At 34.5% G+C, this 13,555-nt stretch overlaps 1 protein-coding gene across 2 annotated transcripts; it reads right to left on the bottom strand.

Annotated features, from left to right (window-relative positions):
* Nucleotides 1–1,472: 1,472 nt before the first annotated feature.
* sema7a (semaphorin 7A (JohnMiltonHagen blood group)) lies at nt 1,473–12,736 on the bottom strand. Of its 2 annotated transcripts, none has more exons than XM_079414594.1 (14): nt 12,542–12,736; nt 12,248–12,381; nt 11,566–11,595; nt 11,376–11,471; nt 10,600–10,693; nt 10,374–10,484; nt 9,338–9,480; nt 8,655–8,833; nt 6,694–6,799; nt 5,582–5,777; nt 4,360–4,475; nt 4,116–4,261; nt 3,930–3,985; nt 1,473–3,830 (listed from the first exon to the last, which is right to left on the bottom strand). In XM_079414594.1, the coding sequence occupies exons 1-14, from the start codon at nt 12,666–12,668 to the stop codon at nt 3,463–3,465; spliced, it is 1,902 nt and encodes a 633-aa protein (XP_079270720.1). In that variant the 5' UTR covers nt 12,669–12,736; the 3' UTR covers nt 1,473–3,462. The 2 variants fall into 2 exon arrangements, with proteins under 2 accessions (XP_079270720.1, XP_079270721.1); XM_079414595.1 differs by having other exon boundaries at nt 5,666–5,777; nt 12,542–12,730.
* Between the last annotated feature and the right edge of the window lie 819 nt (nt 12,737–13,555).

Raw genomic sequence — 13,555 nt, 5'->3', positions numbered from 1 at the left:
TCATTACGTGGTTTAACAATGATGTGAAACAAATACACTTCTCATGCGATGTGTGACTTATTCTTCTGTATCTTGGTAATATTTATAAAATGGAGAGCATGTCAAAACAAATACTTCTTTCTTAAGAGCTGAAATGAAATGTCAATCATCAAACTGCCAGCAGCGAATGAAAATTTGGGGTGATACCTGGGGTGGCCAATTAGATGTCAGGGATATCAAGTGCCGCCCAGGACACCCCCTCTGGCTCTGCTACTATGACCATTTGTAACTATGTAAAAACTAAAACGTTCGTGTTTTGAACATAGCTGCTAAATGTACATAAGTTAAATACTAAAGAGGTATAAAATACCAAAACACTGTGGTAATGAATAACATCTGGAAAAAAATGCTTAAACTTAAGTACACAATAGAGCGGACACCAAAAACTAATAGTACACCACTGTCTAGACATAAATAAAAATGTCATATGAAACCCCCCTTTGAAATGAGTCATGAAATGAGTCATGGCCACAAACAATGGTAATATATATTTTCCAGAGTGCCTCTATTGTCTGTGGAAAAACTTTACATGTTTTTTTTTTTTACAGTTTTCATGCGTTCAGGTTAGAGTCTTGACAACAAGTGACTATATGTGACGTTTAAGGACATTTTTGTGGTTTATAAACAACCACAAGAGTATTTTGTGTTTTCTGTGGAAATGTAAACAAGGCACAATGAGTCATGCAAATGCCAAGATTTGGGAGGGTCGTCTTTTCAAGAACTTGTCTAAACTTAAACAATACAAATATCACTAATGAATAATATTTTAAGAGAAGTGTCTTAAACAGTAACTTGGTGCAATCATAAACTTTTTTCCCCCCAAAACACCTTCACGAATGTGCCCACAATGCACACCATTGGTCTAATCAGACAGTTTTATGTAGATGCTTGTCATTTAGTAAGTAGTATTAATGTTTATTATTATTATAATTATTATTAATTAATTAATATATATATATATATATATATATATATATATATATATATATATATATATATATATATATATATATATATATTAATTATTATAACATTGTGGAAGTTTTTCTTTTACAAAATATTTGTTTACTGATTCATATTTTCAGCTAATGGACAACAGGTGGTCTGCAGGAGTTAAAAGACTGGCTCAGTCTTGCTCCAGATGTCAAAGGTGCTCCAAAAGCAGCGAGACCAAACCTGGAGCATTGTGATTGGCTGAAAATATTCCCCTTTCTGGATTCCTGTCTCCCAGTCTTTCTGTTCCTAAAACCCTTTTCAGATCATTCATTAATGCAATTATTGGTAAAGTCCATAAATGAAGTTTTTTTTTTTGTTTTTTTGCAAATCTTTCACTGTTTGTATTGTTACCTGTGTTACCAGTGAACCATTAAATTTAGGTGTCTTCCAAGTGTGCTTAGCTGTGTTTGTGCATAAACATAACAGAGATTTCAAGTGATATAAAAATATAATTGTATTAGTTTTGTTCATTTAAAGGAAATACATGTGCACAAAAATAAAGTACAACATAACAGAGAATTTCATATCTAAAGGCTTAGAAGTCACATACTGGGAAGTATATAGCTGTAGGTGAACATGATTCAGAGAGTGCACATGAAATATTACTTAAAGCAACAAAGTGTCCCTTGTATAATGAGATAAAGAATTAAATTTTACATTGACATGAACCAGACTACAGCCGGCTCACATCTGCGACTCTTTTGTCATGGCCCTCTCCCTCTCAATAATTAATGTGTTATAACATTAAATAAAAAAAATAAAGAGACCACTGTATTACAAGCAATAATTTCATGATATCCATGGCAATATTAAATGTCTAAAAGACAAATATATGGTTTTGCATTAAACGACATAGCTGCAGAAACACATTTGAGTGAACATGTCAAGTATATATATATATATATATATATAGCCTAATGCGCTCCTCTTTCACTTTCATTCCCTACAAACACAACAGCTTCCAAACTTACTCAATTTATAGTTGTAAAATAATGAGTTAAAAATAAGGTGGAACATTAAGAGAATTCCTCCAGGAGATGTTTTTGCTACATATTTTGACTGTAAGAGAGTCACACAGATAACAGAAAAATGCTTCAACTTCTAACACGGAGCCTATTTTCTTTAAATAATATGCAGCAGCCAAAATCCCTGAAGTCCAACAGTGACCTTGTGTTTAACCACCACACCCAGAATTCCTCAAGCTTTATTACTATCCTCAATTTCTCAGACTTCCTGAACCACTGTATTGACATGACAACACCCAAATCTTTTCCCTCAACACTCAAATGTTTCTCATTACAAAAGCTAATTCTTGGACAACTAGCACTATGCAGTTTGGGGGAAAAGTGCTTAAAACAATAAAAATAGCAGAAAAGAATTACGAAAGTAACCAAGTGCAAACATGAGTGCCAGATATAATCATTAATAAACAGACACTATCGCTACAGTAATGCGAGGAAGTCGCAGTTTTCCAGTAAACAAACACTGCATCAATTACTGTAAAAACATGACCACTGTGCCCATTCAAAGATCTAGAATAGTATGTTTAGTGTGCCCCTAATTGCAACACATACTGTATGGGACTGTGCAGACTACAGTCCTTGAACGCAGTGCTGATCCAGTTAGTGTACAAATCGGAGCAACTTAAGGTGCGAGTGTTAGCACTGTAAAGTGCATGTCTGCGAGTGTGTAACTAATTTTATACAACAATCCGATAAACAAGTATTTTTCTCCACAAATGAAAACAAAGGTCGAAAAACAAAGTTCTGAATATGAAATTGTTACAGAGTACACTGGTGTTTCATTCATCAATAAAGAACATTTTTGAATATTTTGAATCAGCATTTTTGAATGAACCAGTTGAGTGAATAATTCAATGACTCACAAAAACAGTCATTGTTCAGTTTCTGAAAGAATTTGCATTTTTTAACAAATTGGTTGAATGATTGATTCAATGGCTCACTCATGAAAACAGTCACTTGTTGCCATCTACTGCCTTATTATATTATGTAACAATATTGGTGAATGTTTTAAAAAGCATCTTGTGACCTAGAAATAGTGCAACATATGACATATTTCGTCTTTATTGTACTTCACAAGCTTTTGTTTATTACAATTCTAAATCCTAAAACTATCAGAGTATTTCCAGTTTCTAAAGATGAAAGTCCAAATTTTCATTGTGGTCTCAGACTTTGCACCGCACTGTATACTTTCAACAGCCACTCAACAGATGGCAAGCATATAATTGCGAGTTGTCTTCTAGGACTGATGCTTTCTTTTACTTCAGTGTTATCTTGCCTATAAACTTCACTTGATAAGACCAACCACTGGCGCCTGGCAACGTGTGACTGATGGTTTTAATCAGCTTACAGGTCATCAGAAAAGCTTGAAGACGGAAGCACTGACTTTTATATAACTACCTTGACCTTAAAGTGAGCGCAGATAGAAGGCACTAGTGACAAATGCGGCCATTAACCAGTCCTGGGCTCTCAGCTTGAAAGCACCATTAGAAGGCTTGGAGAGATTGTATTCTCTTACAGTTTTGGTGTAATCGAGTTCGTGGGATGTACATTTGTAATTGCCATACTTGTCATTCGTCATGGCTGGAATGAGGAGGAGACATTCTGATTGGGTCTGCTGGCATGGGAAGCTCGTTTGATTATGTTCCCATTTGTAAGTGGCATGATTGGAAAGGACAGGACAAGAGAGGTAGAAGGGAACGCCAGTGTGCACAGAGTGTTGAATCCTTAATGGAGCTGCCAATGATTGTTTCACTTCTCTTGTGAATCTTCCCCCTTAAAAGACATTCGTTAAATATATATGAGACAGTTTTGTTGTTTGTCTTAAAAATCAAGCAAAAAATTATACGCTAAACAATTGGATTGATCTTATACCTGATTTTTGGTGACATACTTTAGTGAGTCCATCAGCAATGTTTTGTATTCCTCCTCTGAAACACAGTCCAAACAGAAAAATCAATAAAAAAAATGCTAGGGTATACAATACTCAAAAAAGACAGCATTTCAAAGCCACAATATGTAAAAAATAATATTCCTGAACTAAAACACGTAAAACCTTACCTAGTTTGTGATGTGCAGCCTTGTTCAGTCCAAGCGCAGTATGGATCACGGGAAAGGACACATTCCTCACAAGAAGCATTGTAGTCTTGACATCTCTGCAGGTCTAACACGGAAATCTGACCAGGATATCCTACAAACAGCTTCCTCTGCAGACAAAATCAACAGTATTTGTACGTGCAACGCAAACTGCAGACACTTTCTGAAATCTCAAAGTGATCAATGATGCACAAGGCTGCTTGATTACCTTCTCGGAGTCGAGTTTCATCGAATGTACGGGTGCTGAACCATTGCACAGATGCGTTTCAGAGATGATGAATGCTTTGGAGCCATCCTCCAGTATCTTAAGGATCACTCCAGCGTCTAAGAAGAACCAAGGCATCAAATGGCTAAGTAAGACAAAGGTCTCTGAAAGAGCTGATGGGAGCATTTGCAGTATAATATACTAGGTGCCAGTAATGGAAAATTTTAACTCACATGGTGTATGATAGGCACTTTAGCCTGTTTACATCAAACATGTTTGATATTTTGTGCCAATCAGCAAGTGTATGATGCCTAGCGTTTAGAAATCTGTCAAGTCATGTAATGTATTCCAGCCTATAGTTATATAAAGCCTATAGTATATCTCACTCTAAAGTGATCATATCATTAGAAAACAAATTTATCTCGATCTTTTGAAATAAAATGATTAATTACTCTCTGAAAGTATGATGTTTCAGTTCGTTTCAGAATTTAAAACCTCCTCCGGAGGCCAAAAAGACTGTGGGTTTCTGGTTGTGTGTAGCACCTACTGCTCTGCATTCTGAAGGATCACGTTGTTATAAAATTTATAAACATTTCAGCATAGGTTGCTGAAACAGCAGCAATTCAGTAGCTTGTAGTTGAATTTTAAGGGTCAGAAAAATTAGGGAAATGGTTAAAAAATAACTGTGTTTTTTCCTTTTTTTTAATGGAAAAAAACCTTTACTATTGTTATAAGCAGACTTCAGTGAGGAAACAAAACAGAACAAAAGCCGGTAATAAGGGAAGGTTTTCTTTTATCAGGTGTATTGTTACTGTCTCTGGTATGAAGGAAGTCACAAAGCAAACATCAATAGTAGACAATCAATGCATCGCATGCAAATTAGTGCTGTCAGAGGATTAATTGCGATTAATCGCATCCAAAGTAAACGTTTTAGTTTACATAATATGTGTGTGTGGTTTGTAAATTTATTATGCATATATAAATAAACACACATGCATGTATATATTTAAGAAAAATGTTACGTTTATATTAAATATATTTATACATGATATCATTTATATGAATATAAATATATACATGTAAATATTTTCAAACTATATGCTGTATGTGTGTGTCTTTATATACACACATAATAAATATACACCGTACACACACATATATTATGTAAACTAAAACTTTTATTTCGGATGCGATTAATCATCTGACAGCACTAATGCAAATATACCTGTTGCAAGTAGAAACACATTGTACATGCTGTCATCTGAAGCTTGGACTCGGTCAACGGCTATCTTGGTGAAGTTCTTATTACTTGTAAAGAAAGGTGTTTCTTTTTCAATGGGATGAATCCAGTTCTTCATCTCTGGATGGTCTTTAATGAATTGAAGGGTAGAAATTGGAATGGAATTGCTTTGTTTGACACACTGGAAAAGAGGGAGATATATATATTATTTCAGTCAGTATTTTTGAGGACACAAGTTACAACAAAACAAAAGAGGTTACAACATAGTTATCAATGCCATGGCAGAAATAACTGCTCATTTCCTCAACTGTAGGCAGAGATTTTAAACCTCTATTGTGAGGAAACAATAGCCTTGGTTTACCAACAATGGCTATATTAATAGGCCTGAGCAATTCACCTTTGGGTCAAGAGTAAAATGATTGAGGAAGTTGTTGGACAAAAACAATACAAAAATCAAGCTCGGAAAAAATATGCACTGAATGTAATTTTGAATTGAAAAGGCTTCAGCTGAATCAGATGTTCCGCAGGTTTTTTGTTTTTTTACATTTTAATGCAAAAATATGACTATTCCAATGCGTCAATATCAAATTTGAGTAATTCTAATTATTATTTAATTATTTAGTCATTATCATTTTTATTTAAGTTTTGTTTATATTAAATAAATAATTATTTTAACAGTTATTGTTATTATTTATTGTAATTAAGAATTTTAAAAATCATTTTTAGAATCAAGTTTCTCTCTGAACTTCACAACAGACCCCTGTTTGACACAGAACATATGGTACCAGAGCACCAGTGGAGCTACTCAACTCGGTCAAATTCTGACAAATCTGGAAACAATGCATGGTATATTACAGTCATGCTCATAGAAATAGAATCAAAGTCTTTTTGTTGTGTTTGTGAATACTAGGAAACCCCTAAACACATACCGTACACATTGGTCAACCAGTAAGCACAATGGTCAATGGAGCATAGTATAAAACAAAAAGATGCCAAAAAAAGAGAACAGTGATATTTTTATTTTTTTTTACCCAAAAAAAATGAATATTTGATAAGACAAGATGTTTATTTGGATTATTCAGTGTGTTTTTGCTCACAGTTCCTGGTCTCGGTGTGGGAACGGCGTCAGAACCTTTGAAGGAGGAATGCTCAAAAACATCATCAAGCTCTGCCAACGAGTAAATGCAGACAGCAGTAGAGTTCCTATAACAACATTAAAAAAAAATTACGGTGAGAATGTATTTCATTTCTGAGCAAAAACAATGTGAAGTAACTAGATGAGTAAAGTTTGTGAACAAACTTCAACAAAGCTTAAAGTTCGAAAGTTTAGATAGATAGATTACATAGATGTTGATATAGCATGTTGCTATCATGATTTAACATGTCGCTAACATGTTTTAACATGATTAAAGCACATAGTTATCGTTTTTTAACTTTGCTAAAACATGATTTAGCATGTCTTAGCATGATTACATTGTTGCTAGCACATTGCTAACATGTTTTTGCATGTTGCTACCATGATTAAATATTACAAGCACGAATAGTATGCTGTTAATATCGTTATTAATGTTGCTAGCATTGATTAGCATGTTGCTAACATGATTAGAACAATTAGCATGTTGCTAACATGATCTAGCATATTGTCAGCATGTTTTAGCATTATTTAACATGTCAGTGTGTTTTAACATGCTGTTATCATATTTAACACATTGCTAACATTAAGACGTTGTTAGCATGATTTATCACACTGCATGTTTCAGCATAATTTGACACATTGATAGCATGTTTTAGCACACAATTTTAACATCATAGACATAGATGCCTCATTAGCAACTGTTTCTATGGGTCACGGTACATAAGCAATCCGCCATTATGCAAACTTTCTACTGTACTGTTTCTTTTAGTAATTATTTTGTACTGTCTTATTGAAATGTTTTTATTGTGCAGCACATTGCGCAACCCATGGTTGTGTTTAATAGTGCTAATTAAATAAAATTGTTTGCGAACCCTCGAGCGCAAGTTGACTGTATGTGTCTACAACAGCAAGTTATACGTATGTATATCTTTGAATATTGCGGTGAATGACGTCAAGCTGGCCTTTCCAAAACGGCGGATGCATCAACGTATCTGGAGCAGTCGAATGAGGCATCTATACATATATTATCTATGGTTAACATGATTAACACATTGCTGCCATGATGTAACATGTTGTTAGCATGTTTTAACATTATTAACATGTTGTTCACATGTTTTTAGCCTGATAAGCATGTAGTTAGCACATTGCTAACATGTTTTAGCATGTTGCTAGCATGATTAGCATGTTGTTAACATGACTAGCATGTTGCTAGCATAATTACCATGTTTTAAGATGTTGCTAAGATGATTTAGCATGTGTTAACATGATTAACATGTTGTTAGCATGTTTCTAACATGGTTACCATGTTTTAGCATGTTGTTAAAATGAATTAGCATGTGTTAGCATGATTACATTGTTGATAGAACATTGCTAACATGATTTAGCATGTTGTTTTAACATGATCCAACATATTGTCAGCATGTTTTAACATTATTTAACATGTCAGGCGCATCCCAAATTGCGTACTTATGCACTATTCTATGACGTTTGGTAAAATAAATAGTGCGAGTAGTGTGTTCACACTGAAAATTCCAAAAAGAACAAGTGCACTTTAAATACCAGGTTGATGCGCTTAAATAACCGAAAAAACAAAAAGTGTGGAATGTTGAACACTTCATGCACTCAACTGTCGCAGCTTTAACTACATAGTGAAAGGGGCTCTCAGGCTCCAATTATGAATGACAAAATAACCTTATATAATTCATACACTACATGGTTGAGTTCATAGTGTATAAGTGCATAGTGTATAGTATGTCAGTTGTTAGTGTAATTTAGCATGTTTATCAATAACATTTTAGCACATTGTTAACATGATTAATAATATTATTAGTATACTATTATAATAATTATAATAAGTAGCAGATTTCTCAAGCCAACCTAATTATTTCCTTTTTAAATGTCAGAAGATAATGCATTGTTTACCAGCTGCTGTAGAAAAGCGCATACACTCGTGAATCCCTCCAGTCATCAGCATGCTGGATGAAAACGTCCTGTAGGCGGTTGAAGTACAGCGACTCTCTAGGAATCCCGCACACAAGTCTTGCCTTCAGAAAGGAGGTCCAGATGTTCTGGAGCAACAGCTTGGGACCACCCTCGTCGACCTACAACAGACTGATGTTTTTACAGGTGGACAGTGTTCTGCCATTGAAAGCAGGTAAATGTTCATCCACAAGCCCTGGAAGGTGTCTTTATTTCATGGCACTTCATACCAAGAGCACAACTTCTGTGACTCAAGCATTGTTTCTAGAATCTGATCTCTTTCCTGCAGTCATGTTTTCTGCTGTATATCTAAATTTGCTGATAACAGATGTGCTGACAGAACTGTGATAACTTCTTATCGACTTGGATGCCAGGAAGGCTCAAAAGAGCTAAATATGAACCACTACATGAGTCCTCACATTTAAACCTCCTGAATAATTAATACATGGAAACCAATGCATGACAATCCCATGACTTTATAAGATAGATCCATTCATCGTCCTTGAAGCCTTAAATCATGTTGAAGGTCACTTTTCCACAACAATGGTTCTCTCAGACTCGGTGGGTTCATGTAGGAAGCCTCACAAAGAACCATCACATATTTCATACGCAAGTGAGGAGCATACCTTACACACTCTGGCCACTCTAGATATCCAAGGATCAGCCTCTGGACTCGTGTTCGAGTTTTTCTCACGGAATAAGACATATATCTTCTCATTCATGGGGTCATTCTTGCGCTGGGCCAGAAAACTGGAAATAAAAGTGGGTTCTGTGGGGGAAAATGAATGAGTCATGATCATATCACTGAACCTCAACTTTATTTTCAAACGAGAAGCCTGATTTACGAAAGAAACAAGGACTAGGCTATTTTGATAGCTGCAGCTTGAGAGAGGCAAAATGCTAAGCAACTGAGCAACTTGCTTGCTCATTCCACACTGTCCACAAACATACTTTACAGTCACTAAAGTGCTTACTGAGGCGAGTTTACTAATTACAGCATTAGAGGTAAGATTTCAATTAAGCAGAGCAAGATCTGGGTGATAATTCACCCAAAATGGAAAAACTGGTCATGGTTGACTTGCTTTCAATTTGTTCCAAACCTGTATGGGTTTCTTTCTTCCATTGAACACAAAATAAGTTATCTTGAAGAATGTTGGTATCTAAACAATTTCTGACATTCATAGTATTTTTTTCCATACTATGGAAGTCAATGGGGACCTTGCATTTGTTTAAGTTACCAAAATATTTATTCTTCTATTCTGCAGAAGAAAGAAACTCATACAGGTTTGGAATAACTTAATGATGGCCAAATATTTATGATGGATGGATGCACTTTATTGAACTTCAAAATCTCAACAGCCATTCACTGCCATTAGGAAGCATTAGGAAGAGACAGGACATTATATAATATAATTCTGATTGTATTCGTCTGAAAGAAGAACGTCATATACACCTAGGATGGCTTGAGGGTAAACTATCCCTTTAAATCTGATCTTTGGGAATATTTGGAGATGTTCTCAATTAGAAAAAAAAAAAAAAACTATTTATACATAAAATAAGTATTCATATATATATATATATATATATATATATATATATATATATATAAAAATTAAATGTTTTCTTGTAATTTTAGTGAAAATTGTGTGAGATTCAACCAACCTGAGACCCATTGATCATACATCCATACGCTGGGTCGTTTTCCAGCTTTTCTGCGAAACTGCAGCAGGGTTCCATCACTGTATAGAGGAGCTGCCGCATAGAGATCTCCATCTTTATATAACCAAAGAAAGCCTTGGTGTTACGCTAAATAAGCAACTACAATCCTCCAGCTGATTCGCAAAGCCTAAGCAGATCAAAACATTAAGCTGTTTGTGCTCCCACATACCTGCCACCAGCGACAAGGAGTTTTGTGAACTTGTATGAGGGGAGATTCCCGTGCCATCTACAACCTCGGTAGAATGATTGCTGTCTCTGGGAAACTTCAGGAAAGAGACATTATTAGAGATCAGAAATATGGCAATGAATATGACATTTATTCAATTGCAGGATATGAATTCTAGATTATGTAGATTATTCTAGACTATGAAATGCATTTACAGACATCAAGAATTATATTTTTTGACGAGCAGAAACTGATTTTTTGCTGTCAAAAATGTGTATATCTGTGAGTAATTGTGCAATTGTTTATATCAAGAATTCCCGTTTTACTATTGTAAATGTAATTGCTGATATCAAAAAGGGTGTATAAAATGTATAAAAACGGTTTGCTGGGTTTTAATTTGTTTTGAGAATTTTCTGTATTGAATTTTCTCAGATGTTTTTCCCATATTTTGAATTTTGCATTTTTTTCTACAGTGCGAGTTTCATATGAGCATATGCTTCTGTTGTCAATCTAGTGGTGATTTTGCATGTGCACATAAATTCATAAATTGTATGAAATTTAATAGAAAATGAGGCATGTTGTGAGCAATAACAAAACTGCATGAAGTTGTGTCATTCAAAATTATACTAGCAAGTTAAAACTCAAATAGAGCACTAAACTTTTTTTCCCTCAGTATTCTGTTACTAAAAAAAGTAAACCACAAGGCATCATTTAGCAGAAGCTGTGTGTTTGTAGCAGAGATTATGCCAAAAATGTTGCTCTGTATATTTATATCTTACCAGTTTCCAACACTTTGGCTGTTCTCCATTCGTCCCACATACAAATGTGTGGTCTTCAAATCTTTCAATTACCGTCACTACATTTTCACAGGAGCCCTGTATAGATGGAGCAATATCAGTAATACTTAAAAACTACACAACTCAATTTGTTCTCTCTTTTTTTTTTTTTCAACATAATTATAAAACTCACCTCACCACATTTTGGATTCAGAGTAAAGTTCTAAAAAAAAAACCAACAACAACATTTTATAAAAATTTAAATATTTTATGATGATCTTGGTCACAAAATCTACTGAAAAAAATTGATGTAAAAGTATTTTAAATTCAAGAGATGAGACTATGCGTACACAATTATGTACCTAAATGTGTATAAAGAAACCACTGGGATTATTTTTTTCACTAATCAATCACACAATTAACATTTAAATTATTTATTGCAACCATAGCAACAGACTGGACTTGTTGTTTGTGGAAATAAATCTTTCATGAACACCTGAAACAGGCCTTTTCATTCGCTGACACAGCTGTCTGTGTGCGTGTCATTGCTGCTGAAATCTATCCACAATATATAACTTAACGTAGGCTTACTAATTACAACCACAGCCAAAAGGCAGAACTCTAAATTTAATCTTAAAGTTAGTTTTGAGTTACTTCTCCAATTTATGATATTCAACCGTGCTTTATATTCCAACTTTATTTTTTAAATAAAATTTTATATAAAAAATATATATATATTTTTTTTTTTTTTTTTTTTTTATAAAATGTACAATTATTTGAATAAACTCTACAATTACTCTACAGTAATTATAAATACATTGTAAAATGTAACAAATCATTGACATATTAATGACCAGCTCCAGTTTAGCAATTACCTCCAGAATCTGACAACAGTCTACATCAAAATATAATACACGATTTATTCCTGCGACGATCAGACTCTTTGTTCCTTCCTGATGAAACAAGACTGTATGACTATAATTTCTGTTGTATAAAAGAGGAGCATCATCTGGAAAAAAATAAACAAATCTGGGTAAAGTTATGTTGTCTAGTAAGATATAATGTTTAGATATTGTCTCATTTGATTATATAAAACTATTAAAGTCTACTGTAGTCAATAAGTGCATGACTAGTGTAAATAGTCTGATTAAAGAGGAAAGTTATCTTACCTTGTTTTAGAGTTAATCTGGGATTATAAGAGCAAAACACGCAATGAAGGCATGCTCCGTAAATAAACCAAGGATACGCCAGATTCCCCTTAATGGTGACAGAGGAATATTGTCGTTTTAGGATCATGGTCCTACACAGTCTTTCCGCTCAGAATCGACCACATCTCATCGCCGAAACTCTCTGAATGCGCCAGTGACTGTATAATGTGGCTATCCACCTCCTACCAGGAGCTATGGGCGTGGTCAACAAATAATTTAAATATAATATAATAGCTTTGCACAATAATATCCGCGTCCCATGGTACGTAGCCTCGTCAGTCACTGCTCTGCTTGTGATACAGCGACATTTAGGCTTTATTATTATTAGGATATCAATGTAGGATTTCATTTTTTTAATGAAAGCATATGGTTAAATAGCATTAAAAGCTGAACTAAAATCGATGAAATGCATAAAAGCATCTGAATCCTCCAGGAGGCTATTTCAAACCAAATGCATTGTTCTTTCTTTTCTTTCCTGTAACCGAACTGAAACATTCACAGGCAGGCACCATACTTCCCACACACACTTTCACAACTGCTTAGGTTTATTTGGAAATTAAAGTGATTTCTAATTGTATCCATTCAAAAGACTACAAAGGTAGCGCAATATAGACTCGTAGCGGCATTTGTGTCTATGGTTAGCCGCGCAATGCCGTGTTTTTGTGATTCGCTATAATACCTGCAGCTCTCCGTGCGCAAGGAGTCAAATATCCTTATAATGGGAAGTTTAATTTCTGTCATTGATCAGAAGTTCCTATTTTTTTTTTCTTATTAAGAGCACAAGTGCTCCTGAAAAGAATTAGAGTCCTTAAGAATGTAATGTTACTTTTTAAAAACCGACTGCAAACGTTTATGCAAAGTGTAAATTACTACAGGTGGGCTATACAAACCACCTGACACACTCTCTATATGTCCACTAAACACTTTCTATAAACACTCCCTGCTACAAACACCCAATAGGATAATATAATGTTT

Source organism: Barbus barbus, assembly GCF_936440315.1.
Source record: "Barbus barbus genome assembly, chromosome: 50".
Lineage (NCBI taxonomy): Eukaryota > Metazoa > Chordata > Actinopteri > Cypriniformes > Cyprinidae > Barbus > Barbus barbus.
This window is presented reverse-complemented; position numbering and strand designations above follow the sequence as displayed.